Here is a 14,785-nt window from a genome sequence, read left to right as displayed (position 1 = left end):
AATAGTTACCTATATTTCACTAAAAATTTGCATATATTTATACATAAATCTATTCAAATTACTACCGTGAATATGATTTCAGATATATATACGAATACAAGCTGCAGAACGTTAATTCTACTGTAATGTCCCATCCAAGATATCAAGGGAAAATTGTTATAATACCATTTAAAACCTTGATGATTATCCTACACCTAGTGTGTATATTCTTGCATTTATTAAAAGTATTGTATTACATTGTACTCACATTTTCTTGAGATACAGCCTCAAAACAGAAAACAACTGTAAGTAGCATCGAATAGAACATATCTTTATTAACTGTAAATTCAACTTATCTTCCAAAGTGTGCTCAATAGGTACACAAATATTAAAGTCTAAAATTATGTAGTAGGAATCGTTAAAATATTTTATGATTGCATGATATCTAATGTATTATGTTTTGTAATTTGCAATCATGTTTACTGCTTATTACTTGTGTCTATGTTGCAATTCTTTATTTCTTCTCTCTTTTTTTTTTGTGCCAAAGGGGGGGAAGGGGGCATGTCATCAAGTTCATGATTATCCATAAGCTACTCTACAAAAGTTTAATGAGTTTGGACATATCTCATATAGCTTTCAAAGTGTGCTTACGGTACACAAAAATTGGTCTTAAATCATTCAGCAGGGTTTTTTTTTCAAACATCTTTTTTCTTACCTGCGATGATTTACATCCATGTTTAGTTGATACTTGTGTCCTTTGTTGCAAAACTTTTGGTAAAGGCATGTTTATCAATGAGCAACATATGACCGTGATAATTTGTATGGAAGTGGATTTTGTCATATTTTTGCACGGTTTCACCAGGTGACTCACTGAAAATGTAAAACATTGTGATTTACAGCCAGATACAAAGAAAAAGAAAAAAAAAAGGAAATGCCTTAACATTTCTACTACTAGTACTCTGGATTCATCAGTCGATCAATACAAACAGCATCCTTCTCATTGGCTTCAAGCTCATACAACACATATAAATTCTTATAAGTCTTACTTTCACCATTTTTCGTATTGTATCTGCAGCTTTATTAAAAGAAATGTTTCCTATTGCATTGAGGCTTCGCACTAATAACATTTTCACCAACACACAGTTGTTGCTTTTTAGAAATGCGAGCAGCATGAAGGCTGAATTCAATTTTGCTGGCGAAAAAGCAGTCTTAAGTCAGATAAAAAACAAAATACATAACATAATTTTCTGTTCCTAACCCTTCCAAAAGGTCCCTTCCCTCCAGCTTTTCTTCAAGTTAAACAGTGGAAGGGAAATGACATACAATCATTGGAATTGGGACGATTTGAGGAAGATGTTTAATCAAAAATATGTTCTGATCACTACAGACAAAGCTGCAGCTATTAAGGAACTCCTGAAGAAAGTCTGATGCAACTGCAAGACAGGATGTTAGCAACTGGCAGTGTATAGTTGCAGGGCAAGCAGATTTGACTGCACACAACCCATACCAGTGTCAGATGCGGGCCATTACATATTAGACACTTGTAATGTTGTATTTCTAAAATATGTGAGGAGTAAGATTATGCTGTTCTAATTGGTGACTAGGAATAAGAAGCATTCTCGAAAGACATCGACACAGTTTACAACAAACGTGAGACTTACCACGCTTCAGTATGAAATGGAGCCGAGATCCTGTTTGCTTTAAATTAATCAGCTGCAATTTCACACCATCCTAGTCCAGAATTTGTGGTAAACACATAAAACACTGTGAGTGTAAGCTATAGTTTTGTATATTCGTGTTTCACTTTTATCATTGATCTCTATTTTGAGAGATCACATTACATACCTTAGTATCTGTATTATCACAAGCTAGAAAATGAAAATGATGTACCGGAAACGAAAGTTTTCTTGAAATCAAGTGACTTTGATCCATTAGATTTTAAACTCATCTTAGCCAAAGGTTCAAGACAGCAAAAAAGATTCAAGCTAATATTGCAAATAGCCATCATTTATATTCTACTGTCCGGTCGTCGGTCATGCATACATTTTCAAAAACCATTTCCAGGTTCTCTTTAAAAAAACCCATGTAATGACAGATTTTCAACAAACTAGGCAAGTAGCATCCCAAGGATGATAGGCTTTCGAGGTGTTCAAATAGACACCATATTCCGAAAGGTCCCAGAACCCCGAAATTAAGGAATCTATTATAAAAAAACTCCCGTCACACACACACACCCTCACACACACACACACACACACACACACACACACACAAGTAGAACCAAGTGTAACAGAGCTAGGTATAATGTACAAAGTTGAATATCTTGGAGATTGCATATAGATTTAAGTTTACTTTCACAGTTTAACTTGTTTTCGAAATATTACACATTATATATATATATATATATATATATATATATATATATATATATTGACAGCAAATCTTGCACATATAGACGTGGCTGGTGTTGGGTAGCACCCCTTTAATCATCGAGCTTTCGGGCGAAAAGCCCTTCTTCAGGATTGTGTTGGTGCTGAGTGTGGTCTTGTAGTGTTGTTTGTGTACAGACAACACTTAGAAGACCACACTCAGCACCAACACAATCCTGAAGAAGGGCTTTTCGCCCGAAAGCTCGATGATTAAAGGGGTGCTACCCAACACCAGCCACGTCTATATATGCAAGATTTGCTGTCAATAGATTTACTGTTCTTGCACTGCCCCGCCATGTTGTGGTTAAGTCCTTTGATGTCAGTATATATATATATATATATATATATATATATATAATGATACTTGTAATCAATGTGTTGGTACCAGTACAGAAACGATGACGAATCAGGGTGGTAATGCATTTCAGTCCAACAGTGCTATTTAGTCAGACCAAATTTTCGACGCAAACATTCGTCTTTCTTCACAATTGTCATTGTCGATCCTGAGGAAGATGTATGTATCCATCGAAAATTTGGTCTGAATAAATAGCACTGTTGAACTGAAATGCATTACCACCATACTTCGTATGTATATATATATATATATATATATATTACGGGTACCATCTACCCCACCCCCCCCCCCCTCCACCCCAGGCCACAGGATGCCCAAAGGCACCTTAAATATTACCTATAGGTGCGGATGCCTTGGGGCTGGGACCAGTTATTGGGGACCACTTTTGATTTTTGATCCTCTTTTTGAAAACATATGGTCAAATTTTCAACAAACTTAGTACTGTAGGTGCATTTATCGCTAGTGTCATGAATATATGAACATCATGCCTCCCTGGGCCATGGAGGTCCCTAAAGGCTTGTAGATATGGCCCTTCCCAAAGTCTTCCAATTTCCTCTCTCCCAAGTAATAGTCTGTAAGAATGCATGGAAGGTGAACTTGAGATACTCGAGTGAGGGCTGGACCCCTGGGTCTTTTATTCAGAAAGTGAGTGAGTGACATGGTATCCTGATATGACAAGAACATTCTCTAAACAAATGTCCAAACTCACGAAGCTTTTGTAGAGTAGCTTATGGGTATAAGCTACTCTTAATTTGAATAGATTTATGTATAAATATATGCAAATTTTTAGTGAAATATAGGTAATTATTCCTGATTGGAACGTTTTCTACAACAGTGACTTTCAGCAGTAAATTAAGACCATAGACACCACCACTGGGTACCTTTTACAGATAGAGATATAAGCCTGTAGAGGAATTATGGCGGCCATTTTGCATCTATTGAATGCAAATATATTCCAAAAAATGTATAAAGGGAAGCTTGAAAGTTACTGCTAATATCATAATTGTATTCCCTGACCTAAAAAAACATAGGTTTAGACACCAGAATATATTTTTTGTGGGTTTTATGTCCAGATATATAGCGACTTATTCCTGAGTGTACTACATTAATGGTATACGAAGATACGGGCTTGCACAGGCAATATGGCGGCCATTTTGCATGTAATTATATGCAAATATATGCAAAAGCTATATAAAGGGATGCTTGAAAGTTGCTACTGATAACATAATTGTATTCCTTGACCTAAAAAACATAGGTTTAGACACCGGAATTTACTTTCTATTGGTTACGTATCCCGAGATATAGGCATAAACAGGTTGTATGGCGGCCATTTTGAATTTATGCAAATTAGACACTGATCCACCACTCGAATTTTAGGGAACTTTTAATATGTTATTTTGATAGCTCTTCCGGGTCAAATGCAAGTGGAATCGTTTCTGTTGCAATTAGTTGTGGGTTAACCCACTTTTTGTCGTATTTTGACTGGACTATTGTTGATATGGTGCTGGCTGACTGCACTCGAAAGCTTTCGTGAAAAGATCGCCTGTTGTGCTGGATTCCCACTGTCGCGTGATCCTCGCATGCCACGATTTGCCGTTACTTGTTTTTGTTTTTGTTTTGTTTTTTGGTTGCTGTTATTGTCGTTGTTCATGTATATCACAATTTGCAAATCGTGAAGTAGTCGTGGTAATCTCAATTACACTTTTATTTATTGATAAAGCTTCAAAAGTAACAGCACGTGATGGCGATACATAAACTGTATCAACAGAATTTATTTTTTGTTCGGCTGTCTCTTGTAATCATTATAATCATGGTTATAATTTTTGTTTTTATATCTGTATTGAAAGTGAATATCAAGAATGTATTTTCAGAGGGAAATAAAAGTGTGGAAGCTTGCATTTCATCGGCACGTATCAAGATCTTTATCACAAAGATCAACGTTAGTCAGAAACGTAGAGTACCAACAGATGAGGAGAATAAGGTCACAATAAACTGTTACATTACAATTCATATCGCTCATCCTGCATGGCTGTATAGTTGGTCTGTCTACCACCTGATCTGTAGGTCCATATCGCCTATTTTGTAGCTGGCTGGCTATTTTTGTAGCTAATTTTATGAGTTGCCATGCGCTTCATCCTTCATGCATCAACCCTAATCAGCCCCTCCCCTCCCCTCCCCCTCCTCCTCTCCCAGTCAGTAACATAAAACGCCGGGCTAGGAAGGCAGAGCTAGGAAGTCAACGTTATTTCCACAACGATTCCTTGTATACTCTTTTCCCGGTTATCAAAATAATTTTCACTTGGGAAGGACCATCCTCTAACACTAACAAACACACACAACGCAAAAATCAGGTCAAGTTGAATATTTGTATATTTCTTGAAAATACGTGACTAATGATACCGTCTTTCCTGAATAACCTTTCATGTTGTCTTCATGTGCAAATAATATAGTAATTCGTTGAATCGAAAAAAAAAGAAATCAAGAATGCTTCAAAGCTCGCATGTTAAAGAATCTCATTTGCTCTTCACTAGATTTTGATTTACTGACTTCATAAATTTATTGATATTACTGGAGCATCGACGCAAAGTGATGAGTGTGTTTGTTTGGTATTTGATTTGGAAAAGAGAAGATTGTGTGTTTCTCTTGTTTATCCTACCAGAGAGTGGCCAGAGAAATCGGTGCCGAAGATTTCAAGGTATGCTCAATATCATATTTTTCATCAGCCTTAGGGGGTTACATTTGAGTCTGATAAGAGCATGTCTATAAAGGAAGAATGACATGTTTTCCTGAAGTGTTTGACAATTGAACATATGAGTACAAACTGATGTTAAAGGTCCATAAGCAGAGCTCGATACTATTTTTAGTTGGCGGGCCACCGGACCATCGCAGATGTCGAACCCTGATAAGACATTAATACACAACTTTTTTATTTCCACAGTAGCATGTGTCAACAAATTGTACCAATTATTGTACTGACGTTATTGTCCTTACAAATCTTTAAAGAAATCCAGAATAGCAGATTCGCACAATCGTACCTTTTGTACATTCATGCTTTCGCTGTTTTTCTCTTTCTCGACAACCTTCCAAGATGACTAATAAACATTGTTCGGTATGATTATTATTATCGTCACTATCGTTATCACCAAATTGATGATGGAATGATAGGAGCAAATTTTTTTTTTTGTCATTATATAGCTTTATACAAATTGACACTTGCGTTGCTTTATTGAAAAGCATTGACGTCATAGTTGGTTGTACGAGATATGGAAGCGAAGTAAGCAAAGTAAGCAAAGTAAACGGAGTGCAGGGCGTTTATTGCTCGATAATTACTGAATCAACTGAACCTTGCACAGCTTAAACAGCTTGTTATTCTTATTCCTTGAAGTGGACATAAATAGACCCAGGTTATTATCATTTTTAGATTTGTCTGGGAACGATTTTGTGAGCAGCTACGCTTGCGAGCGTTTAGTAAGAATTCATATACGTATGAACAAAACATAGCATCAATTCTAGTTGGAGTATCATTTTTCATCCATCAGTTCATTGAAGTGAGTGAGGAGGGGGGGGGGGGGTACGTTGAAAACTTTAGAACACTGGGCATTTCGGCTCATTGAAATATAGGCAGATATTTCATGGGAGCAATTGTGACAGGAGCATTTGTGCCATGGAACTATTTGAACACTTCGTCTCCCTTCGTGGAACTGTGTTTATTTCTTTTCGACCAGGGCAGGTGCGGCGCGGCCCACAATGATCACATTATCTTAAGGGCTTTTTACACTTGCAACTTTTTGCCTAGTCCCGTACCAACGGTGGGGCTAAGGGGGGGGGGGGGGGGGGAGGGGTGGCTTAGCCCCACCGTTGGTACCGGTCTTTCCTTAGCCCACTTTCTGTTTACACTTGTTTTTGCCAAAGTGGGCTAGCCCCACCGATAGTCCCGTACTATCTGGCCCTGCAAAATAGCAGGGATAGCACCGCAATTGCGGTGCCAAGCAAGCGAGTGTAAACAGAACGAAAAAATGATCCTGGGCTAAGCGACGGAGACGAAGTCCGACCCCCACTGACCAATCAGAAACGAGGAAATCAAGTGCTGCCGGTGCGTGCGTGTACGTGTACAGTGCACAGCTTAATCATGAATATTCATGTGGCTTGGAAAGTACCGGACTAAGAAATACAAGTGTAAAAAGGTCGATTTTCTCCTTAGCCCCGGACAAGAGCTTAGTACGGGACTAATTGGCGAGTGTAAAAAACTGAAGAAAAAAAAATTGGTACGGGACTAGCGATAGTCCTGGGTCACAGAAAGTACGGGGTTAGGAAACACAAGTGTAAAATGGGCTTTAGTATGGCAAGTGGGTGGGATCATGGCGCTGTATGTTCAAATAGGATTGACAACCTTGTACCCATAATTGGCATCGAATAGGATATCGGCTAAAACAAAGAGAAAAACAAGCAAAACAATGGATCGCCATCAGGCTATTATAGGATCGGCAGGAAAGTACCTAATATCTACGCAAGCTTGTGAGTGCCATCGAAAAGACGAGAAAATTCATCATCGTCTTTTCTGATCCGAGTAGGAGAGATATAAGATAATATATTCTCGATGTCTTGGTTCCGAGTATTTCCTCGCCTTCTCGGATCGGAGCTCAGATCCATGAAGTCGAGAATACGAGATCCGAAATCTTGTGTTCTAGACTTCTCCGGTCCGAGAAGGCTAGATAACAGGTATCGCCTTATCGAGAAGATCTCAGATAGCTAGTCATCTTGACCTCACAACTCGCCAACTTGTCCGAGATGTCAAGAAGACGAGATTTTATATTTCGCTTTTATGTCTTCTGGTAGCTGGGAGAAGTCGATTGAGAGAGAGAGAGAGAGGGGAAAACAACAACAACAAACAAACAATCCATGTATATAACTTCACGCCCACCAATGGCAGCCCTGTGACGAAAGTAAATAGAAACGTCCCACTCTCGTCGGAATTCCACGGTGGCCTGAGCTGTATGTTGTATTCTTCTGTACACTCACGCAGTGCTATTTTTATGCTACAATTGGCATATTTTTGTAAGCCGCAAGTGTCATCCTGTGTTATTAGTGCGTGTAATGTTATATTGTTAAAACTGTGTTGCCATTGAGTATTTTTCTGTTTCATAGTGTGACATGGATGAAAGATACATGTGCGTGTTTGTGGACGAGCAAGAGGTACTATAGTACAATAATTGTGGGGGTTCCAGCTTATGTTTCGCTTTGTTTAGTCAGGCGCTGTGGGAGTAAGAATGACATTGTAGGAGTATTTGTCTATGGGAGAAAACAATTAACGGGACACTGCCACACAGCACCTCCTGCTATCATGTGTGTGTGTGTGTGTGTGTGTGTGTGCTAGGAGGGGGGGGGGTGGGTCAAAGATACTATGCGTCGTAAGGAAATCAATAAAACCTTACACCTGAATAAACAAAAAATATACCAAAGAAGCCGTCAAATGGTATTGCCCAATTAAAAGCTTGAAATTGTGATTGTTCTATGGTCAACATCAAGACCAAAGCTTCTTAACCGTTCATAAACCGAGGCCCACTTTGGCCCTATAAGTGTTTTCGAGGCCCAGTTCGATAGAATACAAATATTTTTATGCCTCGGCAACGAAGTGGCCGGAGGCATTATGTTTTCGGGTCGTCCGTCCGTCCGTCCGTACGTACGTACGTCCGTCCGTCCCGTTTTGTTTTTGTCGATATCTCAAGAACCGTGTTGTGGTTTTACATCAAACATGGTATGAGGGTATATCCTTGGGGGATAATACTTTGTGTGGATTTTAGGGTCACAGGGTCAAAGGTCAAAGGTCACAGGTTATTTTGTGAAAAAAAATTTGAAATTTCATGTTTTTTCTCCATATCTCGCAAATGGTTCAAGGTATCTTCATGGAACTTAGTATATGCTTGTACCGATGGGCAGTGATTATCTAGGGAAGTTGGGGATCATGGGTCAAAGGTCAGGGGGTCAAAGGTCAAGGTCAACTCTCAAAATATCACTACTTTCCTTATATTTATGCAATGAATGAAGGTTTTTTTTTTTTAAACTTGATGTATACATGTATTACCCAATATATATTCTGTGGGAAGTTTCTTGCCAAAAGGTCAAAGGTCAAAAGGTCAAAGGTCAAGTGAAAGTGCTGAATTGCACTTTTTCCTCCATATCTCAAAAGTCACTCAAGGTATCATCATGAAACTTACATATTTATGCATGTTCAACCTAACAGTGATTCTCTTTGGAACTGTGAGGTCAAAGGTCACAGGTTATTTTGTGAAAAAATTGAAATTTCATGTTTTTTCTCCCTATCTCGCAAATGGTTCAAGGTATCTTCATGGAACTTAGTATATATGCTTGTACCGATGGGCAGTGATTATCTAGGGAAGTTGGGGGTCATGGGTCAAAGGTCAGGGGGTCAAAGGTCAAGGTCAACTCTCAAAATATCACTACTTTCCTTATATTTATGCAATGAATGAAGGTTTTTTTTTAAACTTGATGTATACATGTATTACCCAATATATATTCTGTGGGAAGTTTCTTGCCAAAAGGTCAAAGGTCAAAAGGTCAAAGGTCAAGTGAAAGTGCTGAATTGCACTTTTTCCTCCATATCTCAAAAGTAGCTCAAGGTATCATCATGAAACTTACATATTTATGCATGTTCAACCTAACAGTGATTCTCTTTGGAACTGTGAGGTCAAAGGTCAAAGGCCAGGTTTAGATAATGCTATTTTCCCATTTGATACTGAAATTATACTTTTTCTCAATACCTTGAAAAATTACTCAATGCATAAACTTATAAAAGGGTCAAAAGTCAAGTAAAAATCATCAGTTCCCCAAATACCTGCACTCTGACATTTTAATCATTCATCCAATTGAACCTAGTTCTAGGAAAGTGAACATTCAGCACATTTGTGTCAAACCTGTCATTTTAATATTTTGCCAATTGTTTGAAACTGTCATCACACATTGTCAAGACATTGTACTATAGACCTATTAGGAGAACCATGCATTATGGCGGAGGCATATCAGTCGCCGTAGCGATATATCTAGTTATTGGTATTTTGGCCGACATCGTGGCCCACCTGACAGAGCTTTGCTGCTCACCATTTGAGAAGCGGGGACCTATAGACTACCTCAAAAATGTTTATTGAAGGGAGATTTGTGTGGGTCGCTTTTGTACATTAGTAGATTGAGATTTGAAGAATTTAAGAAAGTAATGAACGACAACTTGTACGCCCTATTACTATCAATTTCAAATAGTACTCGCGGAAGTTTGGTACCTACAGTTGTATTTTTGCTTTTGTTTGATCAATGTTTATTTGGCACCCTATTTGTCTATATTTTGCAACTTCTGTATACGCTCGAGGAACACGTATTTAACAGTGTATGTTAAAGTGGTTAAAGTGTAAAAGTGATACCCTTCACATTGTGAATCGCTGCAACACAAGAAAGCTACCGTATATTAAAAGAAAGAATGTACGAGTAGTTCGGACAATTTCATTCAGCTTTATTCAAAAAACGACTGAAATTTTTTTATGTAGAATTCCACGCAGATTAGCTCAAGACCAGATAAAGTGCCACTCAAGGTGTAATATTGCATATACAAACAATTTCTGTTTCTATGATTTTTTACGATCGGGAGCGTCGACAAAATGGCAACACGACTATACCCCCAAATTTCATGTGTATGTCTTCAACCCTCCCCTCATACAAAATAATGTACATGTATATATATATATATATATATATATATATACATACATAATAAACATGCCATCTAAACTATTATTGTAGTACGTTATATTATATATATATATATATATATATATATACACGCACATATTCAGCAAAGGTGGAATATATATAATTACGGAATTACTTGTTTCTTAATAGTACTTCACTTTTTCTTGATTTATTGCGAGCATGATCTCTGCATGTACCTTGAGACAGAGTAAAGACTTGGAAAATATTCTACCAAGCGTCGATGTGTTTTTGCGTCTCCTTGTTACAAAAAAAATAATAATAATAATAATAACTGTCGCCGTGCAAGAACACGGGTTGTGCAATTTTTTTCGATTCTTGCAATTGATTCGATGTCTCACTGAGAATGCCCATAGGTTTGATTCTCTTGGTAATTATTCTTCACTCTTGTTTTACAGAATGCCTTCCCGAACCAGCCTTTGCTCATTTCCAGGGAGATGTAGACTCTGCCCGACGAGTCCGTAAGTTGCTATGACATTTTCTATGTTCTAACCTCATTCAAGCACAACCAAACACCCAGACCATTGGCGCCTCTTGTTTGCATTGTAATACAATAACAACGCGTTAACATAACGCATTGGTGGTCTTTTGATAAAACAACACCAAAAAATTAACATATGCACATTGTGTGCTGTTCATCGATTACACAAGCACTTCTAAGGTACTCTAATGGACAGCTTTCATAGAAAGAAAACTAAGGAAACTTGAAAAAAAAATCGACAAAATAGCGCAATACTGTGTCAAGATAGTAATTTTGCAAATTAAAGAGGGATTCTAGTGCCGTTGAAAGTTATCTGAAAAATAGGAGTGATATTTTCACAGCACAGAAATGAAAATTTGATGAAAATCAGATGTAAAGTAAGGAAGTCGTGACATTTTTAAATTTCGCTAATTTTTTAAGAAGCATTTCTTCAACTGTCAATATGAATATACAAATAATAAAGCACAGCCTGCCATATACAAACGTGGTTTGTACATTAAATTATGATATCTACAGTTTTACATGTAAACGCAATTACTAACCAGTCTCAAGCCCTGATATATCTAACTGATTATTATGCTGAAGTTATTCTACCAGAAATAACATGATTGTACACTTTGATAACAGAAACATTGAATTTTCGCCATTTTTTTTTTGTACACGATTAATGGAGAAATAAAAGAAGATTATCAGTTCAATCATTGAATATCCATTCAGCTGTACGACAACCATTCTGTAGAAATGAGCCAAACTTCACAAAATCATAACTTCCCTGATTGTTTTAATCCGATTTTAATCACATTTTCACTCTTGTACTCGCACGATTTTACTTTCTTACCGGACTAACTTCTAAACTGGACTTGAATTCCTCTTAAAGGATTGAAAGAAGCTTCAGTGGGAACTATAAAAAGCAAAACAAAAAATATCAGGTAGAAATTTCGAAGAAAAGAAAAACGCAGTATCAAGCCCCTATTCTAAATTGCAGGTAAAGAAATAACGTTCTGAAGCAATAGGAATCGGGCTTATCGTAAGGATTAGGGACTTTATTTATTACAGTGAAAATGCAAAACCTACTTTGAAACATGAAAAAAGTACCTTACTTCATGATATATATATTTATAGCAACGGGAAATTCTTTAATATTACAACACACTTCCGCCCTGTTTGCAAGAAATGTAACAGAGACTAACAAAATAGTTTTGTTAGGAGATGTAAGTTGGTATTCTAGAATGGTTTCAATCTATACTCTGGATATGACAATATCTAAGCAAACAATATTCATTTTTTTTTTCCATTCATTCATTTTTTTTTTCATTTCCAACAGAAACAGATGAATATTATTTACATAAATTCAATGCATAAATTACATCACAATACATAATAAAAGACGAGTTTACAGAATATTTTACGGAAATGCTGGAAATGGGGAGGAATGCTAAAAAAAGATTTATATCATATCGCGATACAGCCTCGTCCAATAGCTTGCTAACAGCAAACCTTGTTCGAGTGTATGTGTGTGTGGATGTGGGTGTGTCTGTATACTATTGTTTTCTGTCTGTTTTCCCGACTTTATGTTTATTCCCGCCTTTACTCTTATTCCCTCACTGAAAATGAAAGGATTGATGCATTATAAATAGACTGTCAAACTGAATCCGGTATCTGAAATTGAAATGAAAAAAAGGAAAAGAAACAAAACCCCTTAATTTCACTTTTTCAGTACATCTTTTATATATACCACACATGATTTTCAAAATTTCATTCTCAAATGAACCCTTGCGCAAGAGAGAAAGATAGAGAGATGGCTAATTGTAAGGGAAACAGTGGCCAAACCTTTTGTAGAGACGCTTATCTTTCCATTACATTTAAAAGAATAGTGATTTCAAGTGCCAAGTAACATAAAACTTTTTGTAAATCAGTCTTGTGTGATGCCAAACGCATTTTCGCTTGTAAACTTACATAATTTGGCATTTTGACGCGAAATTGATATATACTGGTATCATATTTCGACAACTTTCGATCGCCATTAAACAAGACTGCAGACATCATTTTCACTTGATTTTTCGCATTTTTTTTCACGTATATCAATCAAATTACATCAACAATCCCATGATATTTACCAAATAGTTAAAAATTGACATGAATCACGTCAAGAAATCAGTGACAGAATGTTTAAGTGAGGCATATGTTTGAATAATCATATATTTTTTCCAGTTCCGCCTTGAAGAAGCTGCATACTTATCAAAGTGATATATATATATATGTATATATATATATATATTAATATAGAATAAGTATATAAATGTAGAATATAACATATACAACAAAAACTATTAGTTTGTTTCATTCTTCAAAGTCTTTGTAAAATGACAAAATGAATGTCTTTCATGTCAACTTCTCTAGCTTACATGACAAGAACAAAAAAGAAAAAGTGCATCGAGCAAGTGCATTCACGGGCACATATTTGACGGGTGACCTTGGTTACATCTTTATACTCACAGGATCGAAGGGTACTTAGGTTATTGTCCGATCATGTTTCAAGTTTTAAGTTTATTTTCCACATCTCATGAAAAAGAAAGAAAATGAAATCAATGTGATTTCATGTAAGCATAACAAAATATACAGAAAAAAAAATCATTAACAAAATAATGCACGTAAAAACCAAAATTTGTGACTCAGGATAAGTGGCGAGTGTGTGTGTGTGTGTGTGGGGGGGGGGGGGGGGGGGACAGCAACAGGCCATTGACCTTTCGAGGCTGAACCCCAAAGACAAGATAAAAATAGTGAGTCATAGTGAGTCATCATGACTGTAGTGCTAATCTTTGTCCGATCTATTGAAAGAAATGTGTGCATTGTGCCAGAGTGATAAAACCGAAAAAAAAAGAAAGCGTATAGTCAAGTGTGTGTTTTTCCACATGCAAACTGCCATGAAATTTTATTATGGACATATATATCTTTTTTTTTCTGAGAATACTGCTCCACATTTTTGAAATTCGTGTTAAATCGCGTGGCTTCCTGTTCATTTTTTATATTTTTCAATTAATGTTAATCAATAGCACATCCTTTAAAATCTTGGATCATATCTCTTGTGAAATTGTGTGTTTATTCAAATGATGAAGTTGAGACGTAACTAATTTTCTTGCTTTTCAAAATTCTCTTGAAGAAGATGAAAGAGTTTCATATCACCATTTCCTCTTGAGGGCTTTAAAGTGTTGAGCATGCTAAGAAATGACTGGGCTGATGCATTATACTAGCAGCTGAAATCTGTTTGAAATTTCTGTTTCATTTCACTAGATCCAGAGCGATTTGATCCGTACGCTTGGACGATGTTCAACGTTCCTGGTATGTAGCAATGAAACTCAAAATTATTCAGAACAAGAAGTCTGATTACATAGTAAATGGATCGAACTTTTCCTGTTCACGTTAGAGCTAAAAAAAAGCAACCAACTACAAACACACAAAGTGTGCCAAGGTGACTCGAGCGAAAGAATTCTACTTTAGCTCTAGGAAATTTTAGGGATTTGTAGGAGACCTAAACAAAGTATGTAACGCTATGGAGTTTTCTGCGCCAATCAGCACTCGAGGAGCACAACGAAAAATTGAAGGCCTGCGGGTACCCGATGAATTTCATGCAAAGTCCATAGCATTTCTAAATGAAGTGGGGATAGGGTTAAAGTGTAAACAAAGTGTTTTTAACAGGTCACAAGGGACCGGAGGAAAACCTTCGACTTCCACTTAACAGAAGAATTAGCGCATGGGTTTGTCCATCAG

General features: G+C 36.9%; 1 protein-coding gene across 1 annotated transcript in view; it reads left to right on the top strand.

Annotated features, from left to right (window-relative positions):
- The window catches only part of LOC139709507 (uncharacterized), a 30,237-nt gene that overhangs the window by 6,591 nt on the left and 8,861 nt on the right, over window positions 1-14,785 (top strand). Inside the window, exon 3 of the mRNA XM_071621466.1 lies at window positions 10,935-10,997. Within this exon, the coding sequence (XP_071477567.1) occupies window positions 10,935-10,997 (63 nt within the window). The remainder of the gene's footprint in view (window positions 1-10,934; window positions 10,998-14,785) is intronic.

This window comes from Diadema antillarum, unplaced genomic scaffold (genome assembly GCF_040938485.1).
Source record: "Diadema antillarum isolate AM-2024a unplaced genomic scaffold, OU_Dant_1.0 seq00001440_RagTag, whole genome shotgun sequence".
Lineage (NCBI taxonomy): Eukaryota > Metazoa > Echinodermata > Echinoidea > Diadematoida > Diadematidae > Diadema > Diadema antillarum.
The sequence above is the reverse complement of the archived record's forward strand: the minus strand, read 5'-3'. Positions and strand labels throughout refer to the sequence as shown.